At 43.3% G+C, this 18,648-nt stretch overlaps 1 protein-coding gene and 2 non-coding genes across 11 annotated transcripts in view; all 3 read right to left on the minus strand.

Annotated features, from left to right (window-relative positions):
* MCF2L2 (MCF.2 cell line derived transforming sequence-like 2) overlaps positions 1–18,648 on the minus strand; it is a 482,616-nt gene that overhangs the window by 134,456 nt on the left and 329,512 nt on the right. For all 9 annotated transcript variants that reach the window (XM_029058027.2, XM_029058038.1, XM_029058021.2 and 6 more), the window contains 2 exons: positions 4,322–4,388; positions 303–418 (listed from right to left, as the gene is read on the minus strand). In XM_029058027.2, the coding sequence (XP_028913860.1) occupies positions 303–418; positions 4,322–4,388 (183 nt within the window). The remainder of the gene's footprint in view (positions 1–302; positions 419–4,321; positions 4,389–18,648) is intronic.
* Positions 2,038–2,175, minus strand: LOC114816431. The gene has a single exon (XR_003764207.1). It is a non-coding gene; the product is annotated as a small nucleolar RNA SNORA7 (small nucleolar RNA).
* Positions 8,679–8,816, minus strand: LOC114816122. Its single transcript, XR_003763901.1, has one exon. It is a non-coding gene; the product is annotated as a small nucleolar RNA SNORA7 (small nucleolar RNA).

Below are 18,648 nucleotides of genomic sequence, written 5' to 3' on the forward strand. Positions count from 1 at the left end.
CTGATTTTTTTTAGTTGACGCTAGATCTCACTTGTGCCCCTGGCAATGCACGCTTTACCATGAAAAAGAACCGTTTGAGGGTTTATAAACTGCTTCAGAGAGCGATGGAGCCCCTAGTCCAGAATGAGAGATGACCCTCATTCTCCAGAGAGTCAGTTGTTTCAGTTAGGACAGGTCATCAGCACTGCTGCTAAGGTCATGATATGAATTTTCAATCAGATGTAGGAGCTCAAAGGATAAAAATAACAGTGTAAAATGGAGGGTGCAACTATTGCTGGAAATGCCTGTTATGACAAACATACCTGTCGTGAAATTCATGGATTTCACGGAGGTTCCCAAAGAGAATTTCCTTTTTGTTCTGAAGAGGAGCTGGGATCAGGTGGTTTAGCTCAGGATTGTCCATTTCTGCAGCATAACCCTGTTGGGAATGAAAACCGGGTGGGTTTCACAGAAGGAAATGTGGCAGAACCAAACCAATAAAGTAAAACCTGGGGTCATACATATTAAACGGGTTGACAGTTGGGTACTACAGATGATCCCAACAGTATGCTTTCCGTTAAAGCCGTTAGCATTGATCTCCCATCTTTTGAACTAAGCGGCCTGGCCTAGTGGAATTAGTTTGGGCCTGGGAGTCAGAGGACCTGGGTTCTAATCCCGACTCTGCCGCTTGTCTGCTATATGACCTTGGGCAAGTCACTAACTTCTCTGTGCCTGAGATACCTCAACTGTAAAATGGGGATCAAGACTGTGAGCCCCATGTGGACTGCATCCAACCCGATTGCCTTGAATTTACTCCAGCACTTACAGCAGTTCTTGACGCATAGTAAGTGTGATAATGATGATGATAATACTTTAATAATTCATGCCTATGTCATTTTAGCCTGAAGGCTCCTTTGGACTTTAGTGTGGTTACTCCAACCATAAAGAAAGATAATTTCACTAGTTTCTGGAGTCAGAAATTGTATAAGCTGCTCGACAGCTGCATAACCCTTCACAAATTAGACAAGGAAACAAAGGAGAGATCCGCATCAAATCAGAACTTCAGGGGATTTTGAGGTAGGCGGGACAAAGCATAATTCATTAGACGAAATGGAATTTAGCCAAGAGATTGGATTTTCCAAAACTGCAGGTAGTGTACTTAAAGTCTCAAGATAATTTTGTCCAATGTGTTAAGCCTCTCTTCATTTCTTCATTTTCATATTACTGTCAAGTTCTACTATAATGGCAGGGTTTGTGTTCTTAACCTCACAATAAGGAGAAACTGTTACAGCACTCACAGTGTGACCATTTCTTCTGAGACTGGATCACATTCTAGCCAGGACAGACCATGTTGTGGAAAAAATATTCCCTAATCCTTCAGTCGTGTTCTATCCAAATCTCATAATGGAAACACGTGTTATGGCAGAACTGATTTTACAGTACAGTACAGAGAAGTAGCATGGCGCAGTGAATAGATCACGGGTCTGGGAGCTAGGAGGATCCGAATTCTAACCCTGGCTCTGCGGCTTTTCTGCTGCGTGACCTTGGGCAAGCCACTTAACTGCTCTGAGCTGGAGTTACCTCATCTGTAAAATGGTGATTAAGACTGAGTCCCATGTGGGACAGAGACTGGGTCCAACCCACTTATCTTGTATCAACCCCAGCGCTTAGAACTCTGCTTGATCCATAGTAATTGCTTAACAAATACTATCAGTATTATTATTATTACAGTAGAATCCTTTCTTATAAAGTTTCATCATAAAATGTGTTCAATTTCTAGATATTACCAATTTGTCTATAATTTCCCTTCCTAAAGTTTTTTCTCTGTTCTTGTCTTGCGTTATGCCGTCGAGTCGTTTTCAAGCCATAGTCACCCCACAGACACTTCTCTCCCAGAACGCCCTGCTCTCCATGTGCAATCGTTCTGACAGTGTAGTCAGAGAGTTTTATTGGTAAAAATACTGAAGTGGTTTACCATTCCCTCCTTCCGCACAGTAAACTTGAGTCTCGATCCTCGACTCTCTCCCGTGCCACTGCTGCCCAGCACGGGTGAGTTTTGACTTTCGCAGATTGCCTTCCACTCGCTAGCCACTGGCCAAGTTAGGAATGGAATGGGTAGGCCTCTGTTTGACTCTCCCTCCCTTAGACGAGACCGGTAGAGTACTGGAAACTCTCCAGGTGTGACCCTGAGAGGGGTTTTCTCTGTTAAGAAGGTTATAATACCCTTGAAGTTCATTTTGTGAGGATTTTACTATCCTTGATTTGATGAAGTAGGAAATGCTGTAGCTGAAATAATAGAAGCCTTATTTTCTGAAAACAATTACTATAATGCTTTGCATTACTTGTATTTGCATTTAATTTGCAACACACTTACACTTGAAATACATCAACATTATTGACCCATATGAAAAAGAAAAAGACAGGGAAGAGGAGAGTCTTTTTGTAAGGCCTCAAAATAAATCAGGGGCAGGTTCTAGGCAAGATTAACCATAAAAAATCAGACTTCTATATAACAAATGATAAAGACCACCCTCTTTTGTGCTATCTTCAGGAGCTAAAGCGATGGGTCATAATTAAAATCATGACTCTGACAAGTGAAGCAGCATGGCTTAGTGGATTGAACACAGACCCAGGAGTCAGAAGGACCCGGGATCCAATTCCGGCTACGTCATACTACTGCTGTGTGACCTTGGGCAAGTCACTTCAGTTCGCTGAGCCTCAGTTACCTCATCTGTAAAAACAGGGATTAAGTCAGGGTTTGAGACAGGGACTGGCACATAATCCCAGCTCTGTCACTTATCAGCTGTGTGAGTTTGGGCAAGTCACTTTACTTCTCTGTGCCTCAGTTAACTCATCTGTAAAATGGGGATTAAGTCTGTGAGTCCCGTGTGAGACAACCTGATTACCTTGTATCTACCCCAGCATTTAGAACAATACTTGGCACATAGCAAGTACGTAACAAACACCATAATTATTATTATTATAATAAAAAGTTATATCTCTTCCAAGATGGCTTCTCCGATTGAGATCTCTTTTCCCCAGCTTGCTCTCCCTTCTGTGTTGTCTATGCACTTTGTCACTCTGTGACCTTTGGACATTTGATATTCGTCCCACCATCGACCCCACAGGGCTTATGTACATATCTTTAATATATATATTATAAATTACTTATACTACTGCCTATCTCCCCCTCTAGGCTGCAAGCTTATTGCAGACAGGAAATGTGTCTACCAACTCTGTTGTATTTGTACTCTCCCAAGTGCTTAGAAGAGTGGTCTGCACACAGTAAGTGCTCAATAAATACCACTAATTGATTGACTATGATGGCTGCTATTACTGCTATGGAATGTTTTGATTCTTCATAACGCAAGAGTTATTTTATTTGGATTTGTTAGCTTTCTATTGGTTTGGGTATCACAAAGTCAAGACCCACCAGATAGTAATAATAATAATAATAATAATTAATAATTATGATATTTGTTAGGCACTTATTATGTGCCAAGCACTGCTCTAAGCAGTGAAGTAGGTACAAGGTAATCAGGTTGGACCCAGTCCCTGTCCCACATGGGGCTCACAGTCTTAATCCCCATTTCACAAATGAGATAACTGAGGCACAGAGAAGTGAAGTGATTTGCCCAAGGTCACACAGCAGAGAAGTGGTGGATGCAGGATTAGAACCCACATCCTCTGACTCCCAAGTCCGAGCTCTTTCCACTAGGCCACGGTGCTTCTCATGGCCTAGTCCACTGTCCACTGGTGAGCCAGGCTTGCTGGAATAAAGGAAGCAATTTTAGGATTTCCTTTCTGCCATCTTCCCCATTCAAGCTGAGCAGAAAATTCTTGAATAAGACTGTTCCAATTCCACAGGATGTCAACAATCATATAACCAATATTCTGCCCCGCTTTTTTTGTAGGAGACTTGTTTTAGGATAAAGAAAGGAATATCCCGAAGAATATGCTCTTGACTGGTTTTTCAAATAGTGATAAGGTTTGTACGAGAATATTCATACACTCTTGTCTGGTTCCTTCATCTAGTTCCAAGTTACAAAACAGGTGACCAGCAATAAAGAGGGCAGTTTTGGGTCACAGAACGGGATATTTCTACCTGCTCCTATTATCTGACTGTTTCATCCTGCTCTCCTTCTTATGACACTGTTCTATTTAGTACTCACGTTAAAAACTGCAAGAGTCTTTGCAATCTCTAGTGTGGAGTTCACAAACAAGGGAAGTTGCAAAAATAAAAACTAGGGAGTAGTAATTCCTAGGGACAAAGCTACTAATAATTGTAATTTGCGCTATATAATTAAAAATTCAACCGGTCAGCAGCAGGTACAGTACTTACCATGATGATACTTTGAAGCTCTTCAACATAAACCCGCTCTGTTTCTATCAGTTCATGGATTATGTGACTGTCAGAGGCAAAGAGAAATTGAGACAATAGTGAGAAAATGAAATTCAGATTTTTTCAAAAGCCAAGACATATTATCAAATGTATGTCCAAAAACCCACGCCAATTGAGCAAATTCAATCATTTAATCAATCAATGAGAGAAAAATTAACCTTTTCACACTCCTATTCTTACTCTCAAATCACTAGTTGTTTCTAAGGCTATTTCCACCCCCCAAAATAATTCATCTAGTCATATCCTACCTCGACTACTTCATCAGCCTCCTTGCTGAGTTTCCTGCCTCCAGCTTCTCCCCACTCCAGTCCATACTTCATTCTGCTGCCTGGATTATTTTTCTAAAAAATATTTCTGCATGTCTCCCCATTCCTTAAAAACCTCCATCTCTGCATCAGCCAGAAACTCCTCATCTGTGGCTTTAAGAAATTTGATAATTGTGGTATTTTCATTCATTTATTCAATCCTATTTACTGAGTGCTTACTGTGCGCAGAACACTGTACTAAGCACTTGGAAAGTACAAAACAGCAATAAAGAGAGACAATCCCTGACTGCGGAGGGCTTACGGTCTTGTTAAATGTGTATCATGTACCAAACCCTGTAACTAACAGCAGGGCTAGATTCAAGATAATAAGGTTCTACATGGGGCTCCCAGTCTAAGTATGAGGAAGAACAGGTATTGAATTTCCATTTTGCAGATGAGGGAACTGAGGCACAGTGAAGTTAACTGACTTGACCTAGGTCACACAACAGATAAATGGTGGAACCAGCATTAGAACCCAGGTCCTTCTGACTCCCAGGTCTGTGCTCTATTTACTAGGCCTCTTTCCCTTTACTACCCAGCTGTTTGGGTACCCTGCTTTTGCAATATGTTCTGCCGGGAGGATGGTATCGCTATGAGCATTATTTCCAGGCTGTTGAACTGACTGTATTACAAGACTTCATTGTTCAGAAGCAACACTAGTTGCCAGACATTGTAATAAGATCTGGGGTGGATACAAGTAAATCGGGTGAGACACAGTCCCAGTCTCATGTGGGGCTTGCAGTCTCAATCCCCATTTTACAGATGAGGTAAGTGAGGCATATAGAAGCTAAGTGACTTGCCCAAGATTACATAGAAGACAAATGACGGCGATGGGATTAGAACTCATGACTTTCTGACTCATTTATTCATTCATTCAATCGTATTTACTGAGCGCTTACTATGTACACAGCACCGTACTAAGTGCTTGGAATGTACAATTCAGCAACAGATAGAGACAGCCCTGCCCAACAATGGGCTCACAGACTAAAAGGGGGAAACAGACAACAAAACAAGTATTCTGGCGTCAATATCATCAAGATCAATAGAATCATAGATATATACACATCTTTAACAAAACAGAGTAATAAATAATACATACAAATATGCACAAGTGCTGTGGGGAGGGGAAGGGGGAAGAACAGAGGGAAGGAATAGGGGGAATGGGGACGGGCTCAGTATGGGAAGGCCTCCTGGAGGAGGTGAGCTCTCAGTAGGGCTTTTAAGAGGGGAACAGAGTTAGTTTGGTGGAAAGTGCCCGGGCTTGGGAGTCAGAGTTCATGGGTTCAAATCCCAGCTCTGCCATTTGTCAGCTGTGTGACTGTGGACAAGTCACTTCACTTCTCTGGGCCTCAGTTCCCTCATCTGTAAAATGGGGATTAACTGTGAGTCTCACGTGGGACAACCTGATTATCCTGTATCTACCCCAGCGCTTAGAAAAGTGCTCTGCACATAGTAAGCGCTTAACAAATACCAACATTATTATTATTATTATCATCTGAGACATGGGCCAGGAGTCGACAGCAGAATAGGCGCAAACGAGGGACCGTGAGGAGGTTAGCAGCAGAGGAGCGGAGTGTATGGGGTGGGCTGTAGAAAGAGAGAAGGGAGGTGAGGTAGGAGGGGGCCAGGTGATGGAGAACTTTGAAGCCAAGAGTGAGGTTTTGCATCATGCGGAGGTTGATAGGCAACCACCGGAGGTTTTTGAGGAGGGGAGTGACCTGCCCAGAGCATTTCTGTAGAAAGAAAATCTGGGCAGCTTAGGCTCATGCTCTAATCACTACACCACGCTACTTCTCTCTCTCCCTCTAGACTGTAAACTCCTTGTGGGCAGGGAACATATCTGCCAACTCTGTTGCACTGTACTCTACCAAGTTTTTAGGTTACTACTCTGCACACAGTAAGCGCTCAATGAATACCACTGATTGATTGAAGGCATAACCTGGGGACTTTCCCCAACTAAGCCCTCATTTCCTCTTCTGCCACTCCCTCTGCTTCGCTCTTGCACTTGAATTTGCACCCTTTATTCAGTCACCCTCAGCCCCACAACACATATTTCATGCCTTTAGGTTAAGGTCTGTCTCCCCCTCTGGACTTGTAAGCTCTTTACGGGCAGGGAACAGGTCTATGAACTCTGTTACACTGTATTCTCCCGATTCTGTTGTATATATATATATATATATATATATATATATATATATATATATGCACACACAGATTAGTACAGTGCTGTGCTCTGCACACACTAAGTGCTCAAAACCATCGATTGATTGACTGGAACAAAGGATGAACAGAAAGCATATTTGATGGCTTAAATTGCATTTCTATGATTGCCTACATTTCACAGAATAAGCATTAAGGTCATCCTAAATCGATTCCATTAATTTCTCTGGGTAAGCGTGTGTCTTCCTGAACATGTTCTGTTCGCATGAATGTCTATTTTAAGACATGTATTCGATGATATACTGTAACAGCAGAGCTTGTTTTTTCCTGTTATCAGTTGGTCAGGCATGTGACCCCCTGATGAAGGCAGATGTGACATCCCTTATTGAACTGCCCATGTGGCAAAGTAGGGAGCAGTCTCTGGGGCCACTTTTTAAAATTTCATTGGAATTTCTTACTCTGTGCCAGGGACTGTACTAAACTCTGGGGTAGATACGAGATAATCAGGTTGGACACAGTCCGTGTTCAACATAGGGCTCACAGTGTTGTTCTGGTCCTGGTCAGGACCTCACTTCCCCAAGGTCTTCAAGAGGACAGGGTAGGTCACTTGCCAGGCCGTGGGGTTGAACGTGGACACCCCACAGGGCCGCGAGACAACAAATGGATCTTGGAGCTGGGAGGGGTGGCCGCCTCATGCCAACCCCACTCACTAGTGGATAAAGCATGGGCTTGGGAGTCTGAAGGACCTGGGTTCTAACCCCAGCTTGCTTAAGTAAAGTGACTTGCCCAAGGTCACAGCAAGCAACTGGCAGAGCCAAAATTAGAACCAGGTCCTCTGACTCCCAGGCCCATATTCTTTCCACTAGGCTACATCACTTCTCAATGAACCTCTCATGAGCTCAATGAATAGTGATAGAAAGTTGACTGCCACTCTTAAGCAACGTCGGGGTAACAGGGAACCAATCGGGGTTTTCCTGGTGTCAATCAATCAACCAATGGTATTTATTGTGCACTTATTATGTGCAGAGCACTGTACTAAATGCTTGGGAGAGTATAATACAACAGAATTAGCAGACATGTTCCATCTTGATGAAGTCTCTGGTACAGGCACCATCTTAAATGTACGAGGAAGCATAGAGATGCTCCTTTCATACGCCATAAGGTGACCTCTTGCCTTGGCTACCATCTTAAACCAACCTTATCTATTTCATTAATTAATATTCCCAGAGAATTATATTTTCAGCACATGTAGTAGGTATAATTAATAAATAATTCTTGCTTTCGTTGCACTCAAGAACGTGAATAATAATAATAATAGTAACGATAGTATTTGTTAAGTGGCTTACTATGTGCCAAGCACTGTTCTAAGAACTGGTAGATACAAGGTTATCAGATTGTCCCACGTGGGGCTCACAGTCTTAATCCCCATTTTACAGATGAGGTAGCTGAGGCTCCGAGAAGTTAAGTGACTTGCCCCAAGTCACCCAGCTGACAACTGGCAGAGCCGGGATAAGAACCCATGACGTCTGACTCCCAAGCCTGTGCTCTATCCACTAAGCCACGCCACTTCTACACTTGGCATGTTTAATCCTCACAACACTGACTCCTCTGAGGTATGTCTTAGGTTGTCTAGTTGTCTCCAACCCATAGTGACACCATGGTCACATCTCTCCCAGAACGCTCCACCTCCACTTGTTTTGGTAGTGTGCCCATAGAGTTTTTGTGGTAAAAATACAGAAGTGATTTACTAATGCCTCCTTCCGTGCAGTAAACTTGAGTCTCCACCCTCGATTCTCTTCCATGCTGCTGCTGCCCAGCGCAGGGGAGTTTTTACTTGTATCGGATGGCCTTCCATTCGCTAGCTACTGCCCAAACTGGGATTGGAATGGGTATGCCTCTGCTTGTCTCTCCCTCCTGTAGTCGAGACTGGAAGAGTACTGGAAATTCTCCAGGTGCGACCCTGAGAGGGTGCTGAGGTATGTGGGGGAAGGTAAATTGATCCCCATGAAAATAACCTACCGTGCTAGGAGAAAATAAAATAAACTACTTTGAGAAATTCATAGTATTTAGGCAGTCTTATAACTAAAGACAATTTTCTAAAAGGGTTTTTAAATAACTTCATGTTGCACTTGTATTGCTTTGAAATTAAGGCAATGATTCATCTAAAAAACTACCGTAACATTGAAAGCTTCACCTTGAAATCTGAATAAAAGCAGTTACGCTCAATTCTAGAATTGATGCACATAAATTCTTTCCCTTCTCTTTTCCTTTTTCCCTCAAAAATATGGAGAAAGAACATGGTACTTGTTTTGCAAATTTTTTTTTATCCTTCCAGTTTTGATAAGTCCTTCTTCTATGCCCCCTTTCTTTGCTCCTCCTTGCCTTTTAGGTTTCTGCCTGGATGGCTTCATCTGTCTCTAGACTGTAAGCTCGTTGTGGGCAGGGAATGTGTCTGTTGTATTCTTCCACGTGCTTAGTACAGTGCTCTGCACATAGTAAGCGCTCAATAAATACAATTGAATGAATCTCCTCTGTGCATCTCTTTCTGCTTCTTTTTCACTTTTTTCTTAGCCTGCCCCCAACACCCCTTTCCGTTCATCTTTTTGTCTATCAGTCTTTTGCCTACATCCATCTCTGACTCACTTTCTCTCTCTATTTCTGTTTCTCTGTCTTTATATGTGGGGCGTGTTTATGTGAAATACCTCCTGATGTCTAAAACTGAGCCTCCAGAGTGGTCCCGCTCTGCCTGCCGTATGAAATTTTGAGTCCAAATAAGGATGTATGATATCCTGGGAGTCAGAAGGTCACGGGTTCTAGTCCTGGCTCTGCCACTTGTCTCCTGTGTGACATTAGGCAAGACTCTGCTCACCTTTCTCGGACCAAACGCCGGTAGCCACTGCCACTTGGCTAGGGGTGGTGGCAGCCCAAGATGATGAGTCTCTCTCCCTCTTTCCCCTCTCTTGCCTCTCTTCTCTCCCTCTTTTTTCTTTTTTCTATTTCCCCTACTCCCTCTCTCTTCTGAATTGTCTATTCACTTGGATCTTCACCCTTTAAGCACTTGATATTCACTCCACCCTCAGCCCCACAAGCACTTATGTCAGCCAATCGTATTTATTGTGCGCTTACTGTGTGCAGAGCACTGTACTGGGCACTTAGGGGAGTAGACTACAACAACAGACACATTCTCTGCCCACAACGAGCTTACAGTGTAGAGACGAGCTTACAGTCTAGATTCGTATACTTATTTTAATGTTTCTCTCCCCATCTTGTCTGTAAGGCCTTTGTGGGCAAGTATCATCTATACCTACTCTTTGTATTGTACTCTCCCAAGTGCTTGGTACGGTGGCCTGAACACAGTAAGCATTCAATAAATACCACTGATTGATTGATTATCCCCCTCCCTTCTGACTTTTCCCCCCTCTCTCTGACCCTCTCTTCTCCTTTGTCCTCTGGTCCCATCCACTTTAGGCTTTAACATCACCATAGTCCCACCCTTGCTCCGGTCAAGCAGTCTCGGAGGGTTCAAAGGCAAGACAGATGTCTGCCTAGTCAGACAGTCTCTTGACCCCATATGGAGCTCACAGCCTAAAAGACTGACATCTCCGGTCATTTGCATTTTCTTCAGTCCAAACATCTTTCACTTTCTTACCTCTATTCTACTTCTCTCTCAAATACTTATGAGAAATGCTACTTGGTTGTTTTTCAAGTGGCACAAATTCTGCTCAGCCGACTAGCACAAGTTCCGGGGAAGTTCTGAGAGCAAGTTGTGGGTTCCTCTTCCTGGCCCTAAGCCTGATGGGGCCTCTGGGGGCAAAATGAAAGCTTCTTCTGCCTCTGAGGGCTCTGGAGCCCAGATGGGCTTTGGGGCTACCCAGGACTACCAGACTCTCTTCTTCACCAGTCCCCACAGCCAGCTGGAGACTTTCTGAGCTACGAATCACTAAAGGTCAGAGGAAGGGCTTCAATCCCAGGAGATTTCAGTCAAGTTCACTTCTAAATTCAAAGTTGTTTGATGTATTTAGATTGGGAGCCCCACGAGGGGTAGGGGTTATGTTTAATTTCCACCTATGTAGTCTCTCCCAGCACTTAGTACAGGGCTCTGTAAACAGTAAGCACTTCGTAAACAAAAAATAAAAGTAAAAATGAAAAATTGGGTCCCCTACCAGAAGTGGTGAGAGGTGGAGTGCCGCTGAAGAGAATTTCCATGTATTCTCCATAGCAGCGGATAGACGCTTCCCTGGAGAATCCATCACCTCGCGTTTCATTTAATTTTAATTAACCTCAGTTCTTCCCACAAACACTCTCAAACACCCTCTTCAGAATCAAATGATGGTTTCAGATAATGCCCATATTTTCAACAGATTTTCTCAAGCTTGGACACAGAATCTGTGTCTGTTCAAAAACAACCAAGTAGCAATCCCCCTAAGTATTTGAGTGAGAAGTGAAATAGAGGAAGTAAGAAAGTGAAAGGGTCCGGACTAAAGAAATTGCAGATGACTGTGAGCCCCATGTGGGAAAGGAAACTATGTCTGACCTGATTATTTTGTATCTATCCCAGTCTTAGCACAGTGCTTGGCACATAGCAAGCAAAATTACCATTACTATCATGGTCCTTTTCATCATTGTTATTATTATTAAATGACCCTCCAGAGATGGAGATACCAGAATAAGAAGTCCAAAGTTTGAGAGCGCTGCCATTGCATTTACTGAAGCTGCCTACCCATGATAAAAATAATGGTGATATTCGTTAAGAATGTGCTATGGGTCAATAATAATAATGATCAATCAATTGTATTTAACAACTGTACTAAGTGCTTGGGAGAGTTGAGTATAGCAATATAATAGACACATTCCTTGCCCATGACAAACCTATTTGTTAAGCATTTACTATTTGGACACAGTCCCTGTCCTACATGGGGCTTGTTGTCTAAGTAGGAGGGAGAACAAGTATTTAATTCCCATTTTACAGAAACTGAGGCACAGAAAAGTAAAGGACTTGTCCAGTGTCTCACAGAAGACAAGTGACGGAGCTAGGATTAGAACTCCCAGCTCTGTGCTCATTCCACTATACCATGCTATCTCATTTAGGACACTAACAAACTTTGATTACACACCACTGACAGGATGGTCAATCAACCAATCATATATATTGAAGCTCCTATTGAGTGCAGAGCACTGTACTAAGTACTAGGGAAAGTATAATACAACAGAGTTGGAAGACCCGTTTCCTGCCCACGAGGATCTTACAGTTTAGAGGGAGTTTACACAAGAAAGGATTCCAGACAAGGCTCATACAGCCTTGGCTTCTTTCTCAAAGAAGCCTCTTCCTTGACATTTATGAGCCCAAAAGACGACGTTAATAAATATAACCGTTGTCAGAGACTGGATTTCAAGTAACACATCTTTTGCCAGAATGTAACCTTAGAGTTACCGTAAAAGGGTCACCAACTGCTCTTGCCCTCTTTTTTGGCCAGAGTGATATAAATAGAAGCTTGAGAAAGGGTACGTAATGGCTTCAGCTGTAAACACAGTAACACAACTGGAAATGACGACAAGGGCTCATATATATTGCTGATTCAGGTTGGGGTATTTCCAGTCTATTAAAACTTTAGATGCAAAAGTATATGGCTCAGAGTGGAAATGAAAAAAGAGATAAACTTGGTTGCAAATGCAATACTTCCCTCTAAATTTTTTTCACTCAATGAATCAAGTTTGAGTGCTTACTGTGCTCTGGGCACTGTATTAGCACTTGGGAGACTACAATATAACAGAGTTGGTAGAAACACTTCCTGCCCAAAATGAGCTTACACTCAAGAGAGATTTAAAGTCTATTTTCAGAAAAATACCCCCAAATTTCTAATCCAGAAATCGTCAGAAGTTCATTCCAATCCTTTAACTTTTTACTAAATTCCGGGGTATTTGGCAGTTTTATGGTATTTAAGTGTTTACTTTGTGTCAAGCACTGTTGTAAGTGCTGGAGTAGATACAAGTTAATCAGGTTGGCAGAGCCCATGTCCCACAATCTAAATAGGAGGGAGAATAGATAGCAAATCTCCATTTAAACACATGAGAGAAATGAGCTGCATACAGGTGATGTGACTTACCCAAGGTGACACAGTAAGCAATTGGCTTTACTGACTCTGTCCTCTCCTGGTTCTCTTCTTAACTCTCTGGCCATTCATTCTCAGTTTCCTCTGTGGGCTCCTCCTCTGCCTTCCACCCCCTAACTACGGGAATCCCTCAAGGTTCAGTTCTCGGTCCCTTTCTATTTCCATCTACATTCATTTCCTTGGAGAACTCAATTACTCCCATGGCTTCAACTACCATTGCTGTGTGGATGATACCCAAATACATATCTCCTCCCCAATCTCTCTCCCTCTCTTCAGGCTCACATCTCCTCCTGCCTTCAAGACATCTCTACTTGAGTGTCCTCCCATCACCTCAAACTTAACATATCCAAAACAAAACTCCTTATCTTCCCACCCAAACCTTGTCCTCTCCCAGACTTTCCTTTCACTGTAGATGGCACCACCATCGTTTCATCACCAGCCTGTAACCTTGGCATTATTCTTGACTCTGCTCTCTCATTCAACCCACAGATCCAATCCGTTACTAAATCCTGCCTGGTAAAAACCTTCACAACATCTACATGAACCACCCGCTCCTCTTCACCCAAACTGCTACTACGTGAGTTCAGTCATCCTATTCCGCCTAAATTAATGCATCACCCTCCCTGTTGACTGCCCAATCTCCTGCTCTCCCCACTGCAGTCCATACTTCACTCGCTGCCTGGAGTATCTTTCTGCAGAAATGCTCAGGGCATGTCACCGCCCTCCTCAAAAATCTCCAGTGGTTGCCTATCAACCTCCGTATCAAACAAAAACTCCTCATCATTGGCTTTAAAGCACTTCATCACCTTGCTCCCTACCTCACCATACTTCTCTCCTTCTACAACCCAGCCTGCACACTTCACTCTTCAGGAGCTAACCTTCTCACTGTGCCTCGATCTCACGTGCCTTGCTGCCGACCTCTGGCCCACGTCCTACTTCTGGCCTGGAATGTTCTCCCTCCTCAAATCCAAAAGACAATTACTCTTCCCCACATCGAAGCCTTAATGAAGGCACATCTCCTTCAAGAGGCCTTCCCAGATTAAGCCTCATTCTTCCTCATCTTCCACTCCCTTCTGCATTGGCTTCATCCCTTTGCTCTTCCCTCCACCCCTGGCCCCAAAGCACTTATGTATAGATCTGTAATTTTATTTATTTATAGTGATGTCTGTTTACTTGTATTGATGTCTGTTGTCCCCCCTCTAGACTCTGATCTCATTGAGGTCAGGGATTGCCTCTCTTTTTTGCTGTATTTTACTTTCCCAAGTGCTTAGTACAGTGCTCTGCACACAGTAAGTGCTCATTGGCAGAAGTGGAATAAGAACACTGGTCCTCTGTCTCACAGGCCCAGGTTCTTTCCACTAGGCCACACTTCTCTGTTCAGTTCAACTTATAACTGTTTCTGCAATTGCTGAATCTTACTGGTAAGTTTTTCTCTTCAGGGGGAAGACGCTGGTGTTTTTAAACAATCTGAGAATGAGGTCAGAGCTGCAAGGTATGTTGACCAGAAAGCTGATCACCTTAGTTGGGTTGATGATAGAGTCTCCAGGGAATGTGGCCAGGAAAGGGAGGTGCGGAGCAAAAGAGAAGGGGAAGGAGGGGAAAGGAGGAGAGAGTGGAACAAAAGGGAGAGGGAGGGAATCAGCCAGTCAGTCGCATTAATTGAGCATTTACTGTGTGCAGAACATGGTACTAAGCACTTGGGAGGATTCAATATAACAGGCACATTCCCTGCCCACAGTGAGCTTAAAGTCTAGAGGGGGAGACAGACATTAATATAAATAAATTTCAGATATCTACAGAAGTGCTGTGGGGCTGGGAGGGGGGATGAAATAGGGAGCAAGTCAGGGTGATGCAGAAGGGAGTAATAGAAGAAAGAAGGGCTTAGTCAGGGAAAGCTTCTTGGAGATGTGCCTTCAATAAGACTTAGAAGCAGAGGAGAGTAATTGTTTGATATGACGAGGGAGGGTGTTCCAGGCCAGAGGTAGGATGTGGGTGAGAGGTTGGCAGCGAGATAGTCAAGATCGAGGTACAGTGGAAAAGGTTGGCATTAGAGGAGCGAAGTGTATGGGCTGGGTTGTAGTAGCAGAGTAGCGAGGTGAGGTAGGAGAGGGCAAAGTGATTTGAGTGCGGGAAGAGAAGGAGAGAAAATGAGAGAGAGACAAAGAGCCAAAGTTATCCATCTTCCCATTCCCCTGGCAGTGGCATAATGTTGGTATTTGTTAAGCGCTTACTATGTGCAGAGCACTGTTCTAAGCACTGGGGTAGATAGAGGGTAATCAGGTTGTCCCACGTGAGGCTCTCAGTTAATCCCCATTTTACAGATAAGGTAACAGGCAGAGAGAAGTTAAGTGACTTGCCCACAGTCACACAGCTGACAAGTGGCAGAGCTGGGATTCGAACCCATGACCTCCGACTCCCAAGCCCAGGCTCTTTCCACTGAGCCACGCTGCTTCTCACTGAGCCACGCTGCTTCTCATAGTTCAAGGTGGGTTACTTTAGTCAGGATCACTAAGGCCTCGGTCACTTCCCCTCAGGCATAGCAGTGGCATTAAGCAGTATCTCTGCCTAAACCCTACCCATTCTGGTTGTACTGCTGCCCAGACTGCAGGGGGGAAATGAAGGTAGAGGCAGACTTATAGTATACTCTATTATAGTACACTCTTCCAAGTGCTTAGTACCAGGGTCTGCACACAGTAAGTGCGCAATAAATATCATTGATTGAGCCAAAAAAAGAGCTGAGAGACCAAGGCAGTTATGCTACCCATACTGACCCTTGCTGGGATCATGAGTGAATGGAAGTTGCTGGCATATCCACAGACACATTATTCCTGTCACACAAGAACCTCATTTCTTGAATGGTTGATTGATTGAGTTTCCATCAGTGTTTAGAATACACTGATATAGGCTTCTCATGCCAACATCTGACAGGGGGCATCTTTATTGAGTAGAAATGCTGAGAATTTGTCACCAGTAGGATGGGGGCATGGCATGTTTGGAAATTCATGAGTCCAAGGAAGCCCAGGAATGAGTGGACAGGGAAAAAGGGGATATGGGAAGAAGCTAACACTTAAGAATGGATATGAGATTGCAATTATTATTAAATGAAGGCAAGAATGAAAACATTTTCATTGGTCATCCTTTGGAGACCTGAAGAAACAGGGAATTTGTGGCACATTAGATGGTGTATTTATGAGCCCTATGTCTTCTTAATTCTTTATTCTGTTATACTAATTGACCTGAGGAGGATGTACCAATGTACTCCAAATCTAAAAAGTGACTAGAAACTCAATCTATTATGAAAATAATAACAAGGGTATTTGTTAAGCACTTACTGTATGCCAGGCACCATATTAAGCACTGGGGTGGATATAAACAAATCAAGTTAGACACAGTCCCTGTCCCACATGGGGTGCACAGTCTCAATCCTCATTTTACAGATGAGGTAACTGAGGCCCAAAGAAGTGAAGTGACTTTCCCAAAGTCCTACAACAGATAGGTGATGAAGCTGAAATTGGAATGCATGGCTTTCTGACTTCCAGGCCTGAGCTCTATTCACTACACGATTTGGGAAAAGTCCTGTACTAAGAGCTTGGGAAAGGATAATGGTTTTAGTTGACATGATCCTGTCCTCGAGGATATCAGGAGAGACAGACACTAAAATAAGTTACATATAGGAGGAAGTTCTAGAGTTTCTAAGACTTGTACAGAATTGTATTTAAGTGCTTAGATGATGTGTTAGTGATGAAACGTAACAATCATACATTGCTACGATGATACAATACAGAAATGTACCTAAGTCCTTAGATGACATGTTACTGCTGAATTTGCCTTTGAGGAAAGATAAAGTGCGGATAATAGAAATTAGTTGAAGGCAGCCCTCTGGAGGAGGTATGATTTAAGGAGGACTTTGAAGATTGGGGGAGCTGTGGTAGGCCATAAGTGAAGGGAAATAATAATTAATGTTGTGTTAAGCATTTACTATGTGCCAAGCATAGTTTTAAGCACTGGGGTAGATACAAGGTAATCAGGTTGTACACAGTCCCTGTCCCACATAAGGCTCACAGTCTCAATCCCCATTTTACAGATGAGGTAACTGAGGCACAGAGAAGTTAAGTGACTTGTGCAAGGTCACACAGTAGTCACATGACTGTCTTGACTTCTAGACTGTGAGCCCATTGTTGGATAGGGATTGTCTGTTGCCAAACTGTACTTTCCAAGCACTTAGTACAGTGGTCTGCACACAGTAAATAATAAATACAATTGAATGAAGGAACGTGGCAGAATCAAAATTAGAACCCATGTTCTCTGACTCCCAGGCCCTTGCTCTGTCCCCTAGGAAGAGCCAGGAAGGAGGGAGGGTGTGAGAAAGAGGTTGGTGGAGAGAGAGAGATGAGAAGGAAACATAGTGAGTAGGTTAGCTTGAGAGGAATGAAAAGTGTGAGCAGGAGTGTAAGAGTGTAAAGCCAGCGGTCAAAGTTTCTGCTTGAGGCAGAGGAATGAGCAACCCCTGGATGCTTTAAAGGAGTGGGGAGACATGAGCAGAATGAAACTATCTGTGGCAGGCAAAAAATTCTAGTCTCTCTCCACCCAAATTCTGGGAACTAAGCTTGATTGTGTGGCCCTGCCCCAATGCTGATATGCTCCCTTTTGTAATAACTCAAATAGTAATAATTATATTGGTAACCAAAAAAAAAAAGAGAGAGCCCAGACAATTCTTTTGTGAATCAGAGGCATAGGCTTGGTGTTCTTTCAAGAAATACAGTGAGTAGAAAAGAGATACCGGAGCAAGACCCCCAAGTTGGTACCAAGTAGTACCTTCCTGGACCAGGAGAGCCTCAGTGACACATAGTTGAGTTCAAACCACACCTTTGATCACCAAGGTTACTATGGAAAGTTTTTCACTTAGTCTTACCAGCTTGTAAACACACTCACTCATTCCACCAAGGGTCCAATACTAATCTGTGGTCAAAGGAGCCCAGCCTGCCAATGCTTCTTGTTTCTGCTTTCAAGTTCTCCTCTTCTACTACAGGTAACCTTCCTCTACTCCTTCTATGTACCCCCTTCATAATTCAAAGCGACCACCTTTTATCTGGCTTAGGCATGGCAGCTGTGGCCATCACTGATTGGACCAGCCCCATTACTGGGTAGAACAGGAAGAGAAAGCCCCCATTCCCTCGTTGCTCCACCCCCATAGGCCAGCAATCACCTGTCTCAGATAGAGCCCATCAGTGGCTTTTTCAAAATCTCTTCCTTGTTGTTCACAGGATCACTAAGAAAGCAGCTTGTTGTGGGCTCACCACAGATACAAAGTACTGTGAACTTTCTGATTTGCACAAAGCAGGAGAAATATGGGAAAAGAGATAGTAAAAACCTTCTGATACACAAAGAAACCCATATTAGACTGCATTCTTGAACAGTGACAAGGATGTTTCTGGATACCTCCCTGCATCTTTATAAACCCACCAGCTGTGCTCATTAAATGCACTTGAACGAATGAATGAATTAATCACTTATGAACTAGCACTTATGAACTTACTTTCACCCCGGGCCCCTTCAACACTCTGTCTAAAAGCTATTCACTCATAAGCATTTTCAATGTTTGTCTCAGAGTATTCATGCCTTGTGAACAGGAAATGTGCCATTTCTTTATCCTGTACTTCCCAAGCGCTTAGTTCAGTGCACTGCACCAAGT

The sequence above is a fragment of the Ornithorhynchus anatinus genome, chromosome 1 (genome assembly GCF_004115215.2).
Source record: "Ornithorhynchus anatinus isolate Pmale09 chromosome 1, mOrnAna1.pri.v4, whole genome shotgun sequence".
NCBI classification, from domain to species: domain Eukaryota; kingdom Metazoa; phylum Chordata; class Mammalia; order Monotremata; family Ornithorhynchidae; genus Ornithorhynchus; species Ornithorhynchus anatinus.